General features: G+C 40.2%; 2 protein-coding genes across 5 annotated transcripts; both read right to left on the reverse strand.

The window, feature by feature from the left end:
- Nucleotides 1–217: 217 nt before the first annotated feature.
- On the reverse strand, nucleotides 218–8,256 carry hmgxb4a (HMG box domain containing 4a). Of its 4 annotated transcripts, none has more exons than XM_088008125.1 (13): nucleotides 8,184–8,256; nucleotides 7,565–7,653; nucleotides 7,287–7,417; nucleotides 7,127–7,202; nucleotides 5,376–5,969; nucleotides 4,694–4,897; nucleotides 4,098–4,273; nucleotides 3,912–3,993; nucleotides 3,777–3,841; nucleotides 3,442–3,538; nucleotides 2,169–2,332; nucleotides 1,948–2,070; nucleotides 218–824 (listed from the first exon to the last, which is right to left on the reverse strand). In XM_088008125.1, the coding sequence occupies exons 2-13, from the start codon at nucleotides 7,584–7,586 to the stop codon at nucleotides 780–782; spliced, it is 1,779 nt and encodes a 592-aa protein (XP_087864251.1). In that variant the 5' UTR covers nucleotides 7,587–7,653; nucleotides 8,184–8,256; the 3' UTR covers nucleotides 218–779. The 4 variants fall into 4 exon arrangements, with proteins under 4 accessions (XP_087864251.1, XP_014858836.1, XP_014858835.1 ...); XM_015003350.2 differs by having other exon boundaries at nucleotides 7,565–7,634; nucleotides 7,733–8,249; XM_015003349.2 differs by having other exon boundaries at nucleotides 7,733–8,248.
- A 189-nt stretch (nucleotides 8,257–8,445) lies between these two features.
- On the reverse strand, nucleotides 8,446–14,634 carry ankrd54 (ankyrin repeat domain 54). Its single transcript, XM_015003351.2, has 8 exons — nucleotides 13,929–14,634; nucleotides 12,994–13,041; nucleotides 12,796–12,894; nucleotides 11,826–11,897; nucleotides 11,558–11,605; nucleotides 10,291–10,415; nucleotides 10,084–10,191; nucleotides 8,446–9,994 (listed from the first exon to the last, which is right to left on the reverse strand). The coding sequence occupies exons 1-8, from the start codon at nucleotides 14,323–14,325 to the stop codon at nucleotides 9,920–9,922; spliced, it is 972 nt and encodes a 323-aa protein (XP_014858837.1). The 5' UTR covers nucleotides 14,326–14,634; the 3' UTR covers nucleotides 8,446–9,919.
- Nucleotides 14,635–14,813: the final 179 nt, after the last annotated feature.

The following is a 14,813-nucleotide window of genomic DNA, read 5'->3' on the forward strand; positions in this document are numbered from 1 at the left end:
TTCATTAGTCTTATTTAATATAAATAATTTTCTATGAAATCAAAATTTGGGTTTTTGTCAGCTGTAGGCCATAATCATCAAATTGAACAGCAATAAACAATATGCATTACTCTGTACAAGAAATATGAATATTCTGAGAAATATTTTTTTTTATGTTTTGCATATTTTGTTCTCTGGAAAGTATTTTAAAAGCAAGCGACTCAAAAACACACCCACCTCTCTGAAACAGTTTAATGTTGCCTTGTTGCTCAGTTTTGAACTGAAAACACTAGAAGAGCTCTTCATTTGGATAAAGTTGCACCAAGAGTTGCGTTTTTGTCCAACATTTCCTCAATGTCTAAACAGTGAAAACCTAAAAGCTGCACACACTTTTAAAATGACTTCAGTATAAAACAAGTACTTTAAACACGGTCAATATTTGCACATGGGAAATATTTCCTAGAGTGATGAGCGAATAAAACACATTGAATTTTTACATGAATAAGTAAGAAAGAAAAAAAAACGCAATCATACAATTGGAATCCTATTATGATGAGAGAACACTGCCTTTCACACCACGTTTCATTCAAGCACTCACAAAACAAACAGCAAAACATGTACAATAAAAAGGTCTCATTTAAAAACAGCAATTACAAAATTAGGAGACATTATCTAAAAAAATACACTTTAAAAACACGTCGAAACTAGAAATATCTAGATTTCCCGATGCCAAGCAGTGGCTTAAGTTAAACTGAGGGTTTCTAAAAGGATCGGAGTTTGGTTGCTCCAGTTCCGGATCCTCACAGTCCGGGCATGATGTAGGCAATGTTGTCCAAGGTGTTTGACTGATGGGGGGGGGGAAGAAAAGAAGAAAAGATTTTAGGAAGCAGAACATTTATGGGAATGCAGAGACAGTAGTTCAGGATTGTGGAGAAGAAGCAAAATGATGATTTCATTTTCAAATCTTTTACTAATAAAAAAAAAAAAGGAAAAGTGTTCCATGACTCTCCATGACCTTCGATATAATTTTCCATGACCCAAGTATGACAGGTTCAGAAAGAAAAGTGTATGACTGAAAAACTGAACCCCACCAAGTTGAACTATAGCGAACATGTAAAAGTGTAGGGAGATAGGGAGGAAACATAAATGACAGGTATGAATTGAAAAATGTCAATATATTGACTGAGGAATCATCTGATGATAATGTCAATACATAAAAACACATTAGCAGTAATGCAAACACAAGAAAGTACAGAACCGACAGGTGTGGCACATATATAAATTAATATTGTTTTGTGTTTTATGTGTTATTTACTCGTTCTGTTTTGAGGTTTAAATCAGAAAGATTTGATAATTTTGGTTATAAAAAATAGGGAGTAAATTATTCATCACCAGTCACAGTTTGACATAGTTGCCAATAGGGGGCGGTATCACTTGCTAGGAGATAACCGTTGCTAAGTCGGATGTTTGCAACCACTGGGTACCGATGCTACTAATTGAGTTATTTTGTGTTGCAGAATAAAAGACGCTCCTGTTTCACACCAAGCAACCTCTGCATCTCCGTTTCAACCTGCTGCTGACACTCCGTCACACTTGAAGCCAAGAGGCCTTTTCTGTCTAAGAGCATCCTGTTTTATTTTTTAAAGGTTTGCAACACTCAGCGTAACAGCTGCAGCGTAACACAGGCACACACAGCGCAACACCACTAGTCTTCAACCAGAGGTTTATTCGACGATTAAATAAATGTATCTCTTTAATAAAATAGAATAATAGCTACTGCAGTGTATGCAGAACATTACAAAAAACAAAGAACAGTTCTCAGTGAGACTCCAGTCCCATCATTCATAGTAATGAGCCGTTGAGAAGAATCGGCTCGTTCGTAAACGTCACATCACTAAAATCATCAAATTATTAATCTCAGTACGTGATCTGAAAAAAAAGTCATTATTTTAAAAAAGAAATCCTTACCAGGACGTTTCGAGGGCATCCGTTTAGCTGCGGTATCTGCGCTGTGAGGCACGTCAACGGGCCGAGCGCACACAAGATGGAGTCCAGCAGAACGGACAAACTCCCAGACACTGCCACCATCCCCTACAAACAACACACCGTCACTCACAGGCTTTATTGATTTACAATCGCACGTTTAGATTTTTCTTCTATGTTAAATAACTTGCGACGCAGAAGCTCACTTCTGTTTCTTGCAGCCGGTGGCCGATGAGCGACAGGGACTCCCCCAGCAGCTGCAGGTGAGCCGCCGCGTCGATGGGGTCGACGTCCGGCACCCGGGCCGGGGACAACGACATGGTGCCGGGCGTTCTGGTTGGCGACACCAGCCCCGCCGCTGTTCCTACGACTGATGGCGAAAACCGCAATTTAGACATGAAAACAACTAGATCACACAGCGATGAGGAAAAAAAGGAAATGTATTTCCTGCATAAATGTAGCAGGAATGCTACAGGCTGGATGTCTGCTGAAAATGCTAAAGAGCTGTTGAGTGAAAATAAGAAGAAATGCTAGAAAAGCAAACAGCTGCTTGAGAAACGGCACAAGTAGGTTGGCTTTACAGGTTTAAATATCAACAAAGTAATGCAGACTTTTTAATCAAACTGATTAAAAAGTGTGTCCACAAGATGAACGCTCAAAGAGGAAACTTCTTGTTTTCATCATTCTTGTTCTAAAGTATCAAACATGATTGTTCCAGGTCTCTCGACCCATTTCAACTTTTTCCTCATTGTTCCACTGACCAAAGTAATGTAACGTCTTACAGTCAGGTGTCTTATGTTGGAAACACCAAGTCAGCGTTTCCAACTGAAACAAAAACAGGAAAAAAAAACTTAAGAACAAATAGGTAAATATTCCAAAATTAGAAAAGTTGAAAATAGCAGAAATGAAAGCTGGATGAAAGAGTCTTTTACAGGATTTCTGCAGGTTTCACCAAAACAAGTTAAGACTTTATAAGACCATTAAGAATGAAATTTAAGCCAGAAAAGTATAAATGATAACTATATCATTACATAGCAGTCAACATCGAAGACGAACGCTGTCCAGTCAGCTGATGATAAATTAACACTTTACCCATGACGGACGGACTAAAGCTAGCTAGCTAGTAAGGGTATATTAGCAGCTAGTTAGCAGTAGCCACAACTACCTCGAGTGACAGAAAGGAATGATCATCTTTACGCATGATCATCACAGACAGAAAAATCCCATGAGAAAAAAATAACGAGATTAAATAGTTAAGCTACCACTAAATTTAAGACCTGTAATTACATACTTAAGGCCAACTTGAATGAATTTAAGACATTTTAAGGCCTTAACTTTGATGAGTGAATTTAAGAGTTTTTAAGGATGTGCCGACACTTTGTTTTACTCTTTGAATAGTTAAAACAGCCCCAAAAATGGCAGAAGCTACAGAATATTTAGTAGCACCCCTGTTAGCTACGAGGCAAAGCTCCCAGGTACCTTTGGTTTTGCCGTCGCTGGAGGACTTCTGCTTCACAGTGGTGGCCTCGGCTTTGTTCTGTTTGTGTTGTAGATACTGGGCCTTCTGCCTCCACACCTGAGATTAAAGCAGAATCCGTAAACAGTTCATCACAATTCAAAACTTTCCCACATTCAGAGATTTCACTCCTCCCTATCCCGTTTTAAAAAACAGACATTATTCATTTATGGCATCTAAATGAGACTTTGAAATTAAACCCAACCCCAGATTGAATATTTAAACCGAATAGGAAATTAATACTTATCCAGACCTGAAAAATACTTCAGTTTACCTCATAATGTGTTCAAAAACTCACTAGTTTGTCTTTCTCGGGCATGGCCTTCCACACTTCTGCCAGCTTCTTGCTTAGCTCTCCAAAATCTGCAATTACACACAGCGTTGCTATGAGAGTTTTCAGGTCAACATGAGGGAATAATGTCCATTTACCCACCTAAACCTGGATGCTCTGCATTTATGTTTACCCTGTACTCTTTACAAAACACCTGATACGCTGTCGTTGTCTTCTTCTTGGTCTACAAGAACAAAAGCACCCAATAAGAGGACAGGAAGTAGAAAAGCATCCAATAAGAGGACAGGAAGTAGAAAAAGACCTAAGAAACAAAAACTGAAATGAAACCTTTTCTTTATCCTTCTCGTGTTTGTCTCTGTCTTTATCCTCTTTCTTCTTCTTCTTCTCCGTCGTTCCATCATGGCCTTGGTGGTGGGGAGTGATGGGTTTGCTCATGGCGTACATCGGCCCGACGGCACTATGGCTGACAGTGGGATGGGAGTGACTGTGGCTTCTCGACGATTCTGGGGAAAATGGCACAAAGAGGAAGACATTACAGGGATTTAGACGGAGCGCACCTCACACTCTGTTTTTGCTTCTGGTCAGCCGTGAAGCATGAATGGTTATCATGCGTTTCCATAGCAAACGGTAACCAAGGCGGCTGCAGTCAGATAGGAAAGCGTTGCGGTTTGCTGCTCTGCTGCATTCATTTACATCAGAACTGAGAAGATATCCCAGGACAGGAAGTGCCTTCACAGCACTGAGTGTTTGCTCACCTGTCAGTGTTTTCCTTTTAGCTGTCATTCCTTATCATAGCAGGTTAATATTTAACCCAGGAATGCTGTACATGACGTCAAATGGATGTTTTTATTGGTGGAATGGAGGCATTCCAGCATGAGAAAAGTGAGATAGAATCACAGAGAGAGAGTGAACAGTGAACTCACCTCCAAAACTTTTGCTGTGCTTCTTGTCCTTTCCACTTTTGTCCTTGTCTCTGTCCTTCTCCTTGTCCTTCTTCTTCTTGCTTTTCTTGCTCTTCTTCTTCTTTTTGGACATGTGTGTATATGAATCGTCTATGATCAGCTCCCCAGCCTCCAGTTCTCCACCAGATGACGAGCTATCGTCTCCCACGCCTCCTCCGTAATGACCTGATGAGGAGAGGAATCAGCATTTAGAAGAAAACTAACATTAAACATGGCAGTGTCTGCAAACCGCAGAATAGAAGGAGCAGATCTAATTTAATATCATATCTGGAACAGGGACGCACCGATCTGCTGTTTTCACTACCGATACCTGAGGATATCTGAGGTTTGGTATCAGCCAATTTGTATATAGTACAGAACGTTTACATACTTAAACCGATTCTATAAAGTTCTGACCTGCAATACGAGCAGCAAAGACGTTCAGCTTAAACACATTTTAAAATCGATTCTGGAGCATTTTGAATTAAATCAGAATTTCCAAGATTCTTTATAAAATCTATTTTTTTGCACCTCGACTGGATGGAGCTACCCCTGGACCAGGCTCATTGGGGAATATTTTCCAACATGTGGACCGATGCAGGTGTTACTCTGGGATTGGTGCGTCTCGAATCTGGAAACATTTAAGTTTTGGGGGTTTTTTTACCTTCCACCTCCACCTCCTTCCCCACCACGGGCAGCGGCTCTCTGCTCTGTGCCGCCTTCTTCTTGGGCGACTTGGTCGGCTGCATCCTGTCTCTGTCCTTCTCCTTCTTCATGCTGACCTTGGACAGGTGCGGCGTCACTGGGAAGCTCTCAGGCTCCTCCTTCTCCGGCGACATGATGAGCTTCATCTTCAGCCCATCAGCCTCGCGTAGCGTCAGCGGCTCCTCTTTGGGAGCGCCGCCATGAAACAGGGACGACTTGGACGAGGAGGAGGAAGAGGAGTGCTTCTTGAAGGACGACGACGACGACAGAGACATGGGGCGGGAGTGCGACGAGGAGTGGCTCCCTTTGCTTCCGCCGCCGCTGCCCTCGCGTTTGCGGTCCTTGGAGGAATGCGAGGAGAACGTTGGGTAGGAGGGCTTCTTGTGCAGGTGGGGGCTGGGGTCGGAGCCTGTCGCCATGGGGGAGGTGATGGCCTGCAGGAGGCCCATTGCCGTGTCCGCCGGGTGAGACGAGGATGGGGAGGACAGAGGCGGAGAGCGCTCTACTGACTTATGCTTCTTCTTATGAGGAGGCGGGCCTAAACCGTCGTGATCTGACAGAGAAATGACAGTTATTCAAGATATTTGCCAAAGTGAAACATTATTGTGCATTTTCCAGCCACATAGTGTCATTTTCCAGCACAATCAATTAACTATGGTAACTTCAGTTGTTAAAAAAAAATCCTACTTCTTATCAAATATGACCTAAAAGAAATTTGACTTTGTAATTTAAAACGCCTTGAAATTGGGCCTCTGTCTCTTTAAGAAGCTCCTGCTCTTTCTGAAACTCCGCCTTCAGGAAATCATCACAGCATGGCTCCTCTATTAACCTTTTAACAACGTTTTTACCAGGCCTGGACCAAGAAGTGGCTCCTATAAGATTGGAAAGGGCAGGAGGAACTTCGTCCTAGAAGGCGGAGCAAGATCCACCCAGGTGTTTTGCACAGTTGAATGGTTGCCATGGAAAATGAAAGGATTTCTCAATCAAGGTAACCCCCCTAATGTGTGTTTTTGTGGGGGAATAACATCATGACGCGATGTAAAGCTCAAAAAAGTTGGATTTACACAATACTGTCCCTTTAAGTCACATTATCACACTACACTGTGAATTTCATATATAGATATATCGACACAAAATAGTGTATAATTGTGGCGATTGATAAAAATCATACAGCTTTCTTCTCTTTCTTTTTAACCAATAAAAATCTAAAAAGTGCTGCACCCTTCTGAAGTTACTACGGTGGTGGCAGAAGCATGCTGTGGGGACGCTTTTGGACGCTGTCAGAAGAAAAACTAAACATGCCGTATTTTCCACAGTTTGGCTGATCTTGTGACTTATATGATTATTTTCTCTTCATGAGTCATTTTTTAACTGATGTGACTTACAGTCCAGAAAATACTGTAATTTTAATTAAAATTAAGATAGCATAGTAGAAATTATCAAGCACCCTAAACACACAGCCAAAGCTACAATGAGAGGATTTAGATGGTAATGATCATATCTTGGATCATTACCACCCATTCCTGGGCCATTCCACTTTGACTGGAATGGCCCAGTCAAAGTCCTAAATCCAATTAAAATCTACACCAAGACATAAAAAGTGAGGTTCAAAGAGGCCTTCAATTCATTTTGCATGAACTTGTATCATTTTGCGAACCAGAATGCAAAAAACAAATTAAATCCTTATTCATCAAAGTTTTAACCTCTCACCTCGGTAATAGTGGTCGTCACTGTGCTTCTTCTTCTTCTTGTGCAGGTCTCCTCCCAACATGAAAAGCTCTGAGTCCTAATTTGAACAGATGCAACACATTTTACACTACTGTAATCAGCATTAGCATAAACTTACAGTGTGTGAAGACAAATCCCTTACCTTTGGTCGTTTCTTGGAAGACTTTCGTACTTCTGCAGCGATCTCTTCTTCCTCTCGTAACAGATCCTTGTAGGATCTCCTCTTCTCCCTCTGACTACGCCCAGCAACGAGGCCCCCGTCTGCCCCCATCTCTAAAATATGACATTTGTCCAAAAATGCTTTAGAAAAGGCAGAATTGCCTTGTATTAATTTTCCCATCATTGCTTAAGACATTCTCCTACAGCATGATGCTGCTGCCATCACATCTGAAATAGTAATATAACCAATAATTTCTTTACCCTTTAACTCCTCATATGCCATGGCTTCCTCTTGGTCAGCTCTTTTTCTTGTTTTGGGATATAGGCAGCCCTGAAATTAGCATAAGGACCTGTCAAATAAAAAAGATGGAACCTAAAGTCAACTTAAAGAGTGAAACCAGTTCAGAGTGGAAAAGGTTCTGTCATTACCTTGCGTGAATTCTAGACAGACTCCAACCAGGAAGATCAAGGAACAAACTCAAAGTGCGACTAACTCAGGAAAAATATTAGCATTGGGATTGTAAATGAAAAGTCCTTCATTCATGAAGCCGGTAACAAACTGTAAGCTAAACTAATTCCCGCCTCCTTTCGTTAAGATACACAAACACACCCCCTTCCTTTTCACTTAGACTCTCCACAGCCAGCACATTCCAGTCTTGCGTCTCTCTACGCCAGTTTGTAGCCAACTGACCGGTGACGGCGACTCAGGAAACACTGAGGCTTTGCCTAAAAGCTAGGCCGCGCTCGCTGGAAAGTGAACTACAAAACGCGCTGGACATGCATTCACCCCTTTTATACCTTTATCATCTATTGCTCAGTAACATATGTATATCACAAGCACTGAAACGTGAAAAAAACCGCGTTTGTTCAGTTTTACTACCTCAACAGAGACCTCCAATTTACGCGGGTCCATTCGCCATCTTTATTGTCGGCAAAACAATTCAACTGAAAGAGGCGTGGCTTTTGCTGACGCAGCCAATAAGCGTGGGAGAAATGTAAAACTTTTACATTTACATCCGCTAATGTTCCGTTGCTACTTTTTGACAGTAATGAATGACACCTAGTGTTTCGTTTATTACCCAGGTAACAAAATATTCTCATATGAATATTAGTTTGAATAAAGCTGTCAAAGATAGAAACAATCAAAGTCAACGTACTGATTTATTGGTACATAATGAATTTCAAATATTCTTTACAACACAGTTCACAGAATCATTATGCTCAGTTTAAAAAAAAAGAAATAAGGCAATAAAACAGACACTTTGACACAAAAATAAGATACACCAGTTAAACTGTCAACCCACTGTATTATGTAATAATCACAGTATATTTAATGAGTAGAAGGCAAAAAGAGAACATGTAAATCAGTCCACACAGTAAAGTCATAGTTCCACCAGACTTTAGAGTTTTTCCCTCCCGTTGTTTAAAAGTTGAACGACATTTTATCAGAGATGCACCAAAACCTGGTGACCAGAACTGACAAGACGTGTCCAGCCAAGCATTACGACCAAACTTAAAATCCAACCTTTTTTCCAATCAATTAGCCGACCACGCCAACAGGTCAAGCTATCGACTCTTCAGTGTAGCAGCTGTTATTGAAAGAAGATTGGGAGTTACTCTTTTGAAGAGCCTAGCGCGGACATTTAGAAATGTTAGTTGTCTTCAGAAAATCTTACCGCAAGTATCATCCACAAGAAATACACACTGAGATTGATCCTGTTAGTAATACTAACAGCACTAACTACTGGTGAAGGACATGAAAACGGCTTAAAACGTCGTCTTTTTTAAACAACTGTTTAACTGCGGAGCTGAGTGACACCACTGCTCTCTCCGTCTCTTGCACACATAGACCCGATGCGATGTTGGTTCTGGTTCTAACAGAACTGCGTAATGAGTGACTTCTTGAGATTCCTGTACTAGTTACAGGAAATGTATGAATAATTTAATAATTTGACATCTGGCATTTAATTAAAGTTTGTTTTTTTTTTCTCCCTCATTCAAACACTACGTTGGAAACAGTTGATATTTATACTGAATGCAGATTCCTTGCCGGACAAAATAATATCTTTCATGGCAAACTTTGACATACATTTTGAAGTGTGCTCAAAAAAAAGTGAGTTATCACATATGCAGAAGAATTCGGCTGTATTCAGAGTGTTTCTTCTTTACTTTAGAATAAACATTTTATACGGACAGATATATTTTTAATTTATTCAGACCTTGTAATAAATATAGTACTGGATAGTAATAGATATTATAAAGGTAGGCCAGAGCTTTGAAAAAATCTGATGCGTTTATCTCTGATACTTATCAATACTTTTTTTTCTAGAATTTAAAGGTCAGAGTATTTTACCCATAATATCAGTGGTTTTATATCAAGTGAGCAACTTGACAAACCCCATTTAGAAAACTTCATAAGATACATTGTTGTTAAAGCTTTTGTTTTTGTCCTGGTTAAAATAAAAAGCTGATGTCCGCAGCAGTCCCTTCAATAAATACTGACAGCCAATCCCAGTGCGACGTTTGGATCTGTGGCCTCATAGCCGAATACAGATAATTTGAGGCTCTGCATATTTAAAAAGGAGCTGCATGTCGGCTCTGTGTGCAGTTAATCTTCTACCTAGCATCCAGGTTCTGCTTCTGTAGACTAAGCGATGTAAAACTGGCCAGTAAATCAGTCACTTCGTCCACCTGAGAGAGAAAACAGAAAAGTAAAGCTGTTTAAAAGTTTCATTGTGAACAGAGTTAAATGAGAAACACCTGACGACCGTCTCGTTCACCTGCTCTCTGGTGCGTGTGTGCTGCAGCTGTGTTGAAATGTGCTCCAGTCTTTCCTTCGCCTCACTTTGGCCCATTAGGTTCAGGTACTCTCTGAGCATCTGGATAATCTGCAGGGGGGGAAAACGGCAGGTGAAACCGCATCGGTCGCTATCGACGACGCATTGGGAGCGACGCGAGCGAGCCGAGGCCCTGGACTGATTTCGTACCTGGGTGACTTCCCCTCGGAGTGTCTCCAAGCTGCGCGATTCTCCTTCCTGCAGAATGTTGAGCTTGGAGCGGGCCAGGTGCAGCGGGGTCCGGCCTGCGCGGTCGAGGGCGTCCACGCGAGCTCCTGAAGAGAAACGAAAAAGAAAGAAAAACCTTCTAATTTCAGGCATAAAAAGAAGTTTATCAACTTATTTTGAAAATCCACCTAAATTCTGACAAACATTTTACAGTCTTTATATTACCTAAAATATCATTTTAGCTGGATGAAATTACATGTTTGAAGAAAAACACTTAAAAAGTTTAGAACAAGCTTTAGCAAAACTTAACTTATGTGTTTTGATTGTGGTAACTGTGGTAACTTCAGTTGTTATAAAAATGCATTATATTATGAAATAAAGTAAAGTAAAATAAATTTCACTTGATAACTTAACACCTTGAAATTGGGTCTCTATCTCTTTAAGGATCTCCTGCTCCTTCTGAAACTCCGCCTTCAGAAAATTATCACAATATGGCTCCTCTATTAACCTTCTAACAACGTTTAACTAGCTGGTATAATGAGCTCAGCAGATGTGCTGTTCTACCAGGTGTTTGCTAATTCCTGCAGACTAGTCTGAAGGAGCTGAGCAGAGGGCTGCTCTGTGAGGCAGAAGATGGAAACTGGAGGAGTAGCTTTGTCCTGGAAGGCGGGGCTAGATCCATCAAGACATTAAAGGATTTTCTTAAACATTCATGAAAAAAAGAAAAAAGTCAAGGCCACATTCCAGGTATGGTTTTAATGAGGGAATAACTTGATGTAAAGCTAAAAAAAAGTTTATTTTACACAACACTGGCCCTTTAAATAGAGTTTTCCAAATTGTGAAAATGATTATTGATTATCGCTTTCTCTTGTTTGTTCATTTTTGCTGTTTTAGTTTTTGGCGGTTTATTAGTTTTCATTTTAGCTAGTAGTTCAGTTGAATGCTACTAGCCTACTGAGTTTATTTATTAATGCACTTTAACTGGAAGGTTGAATCATTTTTGAAAATAAGCTCTTATATTTTGCACGTACAACTCGCTGTTTGAAAATCATCGGTGCTGAACTCGAATCCTTCATCAGGCAGGTATTCATTCTTTAGTAATACTCATCCAAGTTACTAACTTTGTTAATAATTACCTGTGGCGTTTATAAATAGCTATTCATAACCAAACGTATTGTTGCACAACAGTGAGCAGTGATAATAATAAAGTCAAAACTCAAACATGCAAGTTTTCTACAAAACGTCTCACCTGATCTCAGCAGGGTGGTGATTACAGGCACGTGGTTGGTACAGGCCGCTGCAGGGACACACCATGAAATGGGCAGAAGTTGAAAATAAAAATAAAAAAACAAGTTACGAAATACATAAGGTTTACAAGAACATAACTGAAGCATTGCTTTGGGCTTTTAGGTGCAGGTTGACCTTTAAGAAAAGCAGCTTGGTAAAAACCACAGTCAGGCATTTTCAGCCACAATATCTCCAGTTTTCACAGGTCAGGAGGGCGGTGTTGGTCTTACCCAGGTGCAGAGGGGTATTTCCCAGGCTGTCTCTCTGGTTGGGGTCGGCACCATAACTCAACAACAGCTGCACTAAAGCAAGACGAGAATATCTGACATTAAACGTCATGTTCGCAAGGTGGACGGCATGTTAGGATTAATGTAGATAGGAAATAAAGGAGAGAAAATTTCCACCAAAAAACTTGAGATTAATCTCAGAAATATTTGAGGAAAAGAAGAAAATTTCTGAGCTTGAAAAGTCACAAATTTTTGACTTTTGAAACTTGATATTTCACACTTTTTTTTTTATTTCTAAGTTTGATCTCAGTTTTTTTTTTGTTTTTCATAGCAAGTTTTTGACTTTGCAAACTCAAAACCTTCCAGGTTTTTTACAGTAAATTATTGAGATTAAACTCTAAATTTCTTTTTGTTTCGTGCAAGTTTCTGGCTTTGTAAACTCAGAAAAGCCCGTGTTTTTTTCTCTCGAAAATTTCTAAGATTTATTGGGTAAAAAAAAAGTTAGGGGTTTTTTTTTAGCAATTTTTTGACTTTTCAAAATCACGTATCTCCAAGTTTTTTCCTAGAAGATTTTTTTAGATTAATCTCAAAATGTCAGAGTTTTGGGTGTGCAGGGGTTAAGCACAGCCCATGTATGGAGGCCTTAGTCCTCAACGTGGCCGTCGCAGGTTCAATTCCCGGCCTGGCGACCTTTGCTGCATGTCTTTACCCATCTTTCCTATCAATTAACTATCAAATAAAGGCCACTAAAGCCAATAAAACCTTAAAATAAATTAAATAAAAAAAATGTCAGTGTTTTTTCTAGCAAATCTCCAACTTTTCAAACTCAAAAATGTCCAGTTATTTTTTTTAGTAAATTCCTGAGATTAATATCAAAACTTTATGTGTTTTTGTCCTAGTAAATTCTTAACTTTTTTTTCTGTCTGCAACGGCCCTAACACGTCGTCGTGGTTACCAGATGCCAGTAACGTACCGATGCTGTCGTTGCCATTGCAGGATGAGAAGTGAAGCGCCGTCCGGCCCTTGTCGTCTGCAGCACATGGGTCGATGTCATCCTGCAGGAGCTTTCGCACTTTAAAAAAAAAAAAAAAAAAAAAAACACAGAGGAAAAAAAACATAATCAGTTTTTTTGATTCCTAACCTTTGAACTGTGTCACCTGGTCACTCATACCTGTGTCTATGTCATTGCTGTTGGCAGCTTCCCTCAGTCTTTTAGCAGCTGTGGAAAAACATGGACAGAATTATGATTTCACCAACAGCCTAAGTTACAAAATGTAGTGTTATTTATGTAGATATACATGTAAATTAATGCAATAATAACCACATTGAATTTTTTTATTATTATTATTTCCAAGCAACATTTTACTTTTTAAAAATGTATTCTGTACCGATAACATGCTAATTACTTTAATCTCCAATGTAATATTTCTCAGCTTTAACACCAATATCTAGTGTACATTTTTGATATGGTCAATGTGGCTCTCTACCCCAGGCGGCAACGTATAAAGGGGCCAATGATAAAAATGAATAAGATGTTTTCTGTCATTTTACACTGTGGCAAAGTTTTCTTTTACTGATTTGCAGGGAGCTGAAGTTAGTGTCTGATTCACAGCATTAAAGGGCTATTTTAATGTTTTTGAATGTATTTAACCATAAATCTTACATATACGCTGGTTAAACTTAAACTAAGTAGTTCAACACTAAGCCCAGATTCTGTTACAATTTAAGATTAAGAAAACCTTTGTTCTAAATGGAGCGACACAAAACATTTGTACTTAAACCTCTAAGTTTAAGTAAAGGTTAACTTTTACTTAAGTACCAAAGTTAAGTACCAACTTTGATACTTAAATTATACATTGTGCCTTCTTATTGCCAGTATTATTTATTATTCTGTTACTTCTTTTTAAATATATTTTTGATGAACAAAATTTTGTATTTATTTATTTATTTTGTCCCTTTACACGAATATTGCAAAGTGACAGCTGAAGACATGATTAGATTTGTTCAGTGTCGTCTGGCATTTATTGCATGATTTATAGGTTTTTGCTATGTGGATGCTAAGAATTTTGAATTCAGGTCCGTTTCGGACTGGACGGTCCCTCTTACCGTAAATGTCTTTCCCAATGGGATCCAGGTTCCGCACGGCTCGCTGGTGTCTCCTGGCCCTGCTCCCCGCTATCTTCCCCAGCCTGCTCGATTCGGCGACCGTGTCGAACTCACCTCGCCCCGGCTCCCACAAAAGGTGCAGGTACCTGAGCTCTTTGTCGTCTCTAGATCCGACTCGACCCAACACCATTTTGCCTTCCCCTATCCCACTGATCCCGAACCCCACAGATGCTGCTGCCGCTTCTGCGCCCAAGTCCTCCATCCTGTCTGCGGAGCTCCGCGGCTCCGCGGCCGCCGCTTCCCGGGTCTCACCTCCGGCTCCGTATCCAAGCATGCATTCCCCGTCAGAGATGGCTCGGTCATTTTCCGAAACAACGACAGAGCTCCATCCGTCCATGTTTTTTTTTCCCCCTGTTACATAGGTAGCTCAGTTTATAATAGTGTATCCTTACAAGTTCTACCAGCCAGCGCTCGGGAGGAAACACGGCTCTCAATAGAATTTGGAGGCAGCCATTAACGTACCGTCACTAATAAGTCTGGGAGACATTGCATGAATAGTCATGATCTCTCTTACCAGAGAAGTCCCGTCATATCTTAAGTTCAACTATTAAAACAAAACCTTCAACCAAGATGTCAGCTATTTTACAATTTATATGTCGTTGTGTCAAAGTAGTTACAGAGACAGCTATTGGACAATGATTAGCTTCAAAGATCTAACAACCAATCAGAGTTCATGATATTTATACGCTACTCTCCACTAGCGTCAACCCACAAAAGCAGCCAATCAGAAGGTACCAGTGGGGGACCAATCAGCGTCCAATAGGAGCTGAAAATATGGTAGCGAGATAAAAAGTCTGTACGTCAACGTCGCCGCCATATTGTGGG

Source organism: Poecilia mexicana, unplaced genomic scaffold (genome assembly GCF_051168715.1).
Source record: "Poecilia mexicana isolate PSO_F unplaced genomic scaffold, ASM5116871v1 scaffold_8, whole genome shotgun sequence".
NCBI classification, from domain to species: Eukaryota; Metazoa; Chordata; class Actinopteri; order Cyprinodontiformes; family Poeciliidae; genus Poecilia; species Poecilia mexicana.

Coding starts and splice junctions, on each gene's coding strand:
- hmgxb4a (XM_015003348.2), bottom strand. CDS start 8,216: ATGGACCCGCGTAAATTGGAGGTCTCTGTTGAG. Junction 7,203..7,286: donor CTTCCAAGAAACGACCAAAG/GTAAGGGATTTG, acceptor TGTTCAAATTAG/GACTCAGAGCTTTTCATGTT. Junction 3,539..3,776: donor TGCCCGAGAAAGACAAACTA/GTGAGTTTTTGA, acceptor CTTTAATCTCAG/GTGTGGAGGCAGAAGGCCCA.
- ankrd54 (XM_015003351.2), bottom strand. CDS start 14,325: ATGGACGGATGGAGCTCTGTCGTTGTTTCGGAAAATGACCGAGCCATC. Junction 13,042..13,928: donor CATTGGGAAAGACATTTACG/GTAAGAGGGACC, acceptor GTTTTTCCACAG/CTGCTAAAAGACTGAGGGAA. Junction 12,895..12,993: donor CAGCAATGACATAGACACAG/GTATGAGTGACC, acceptor TTTTTTTTAAAG/TGCGAAAGCTCCTGCAGGAT.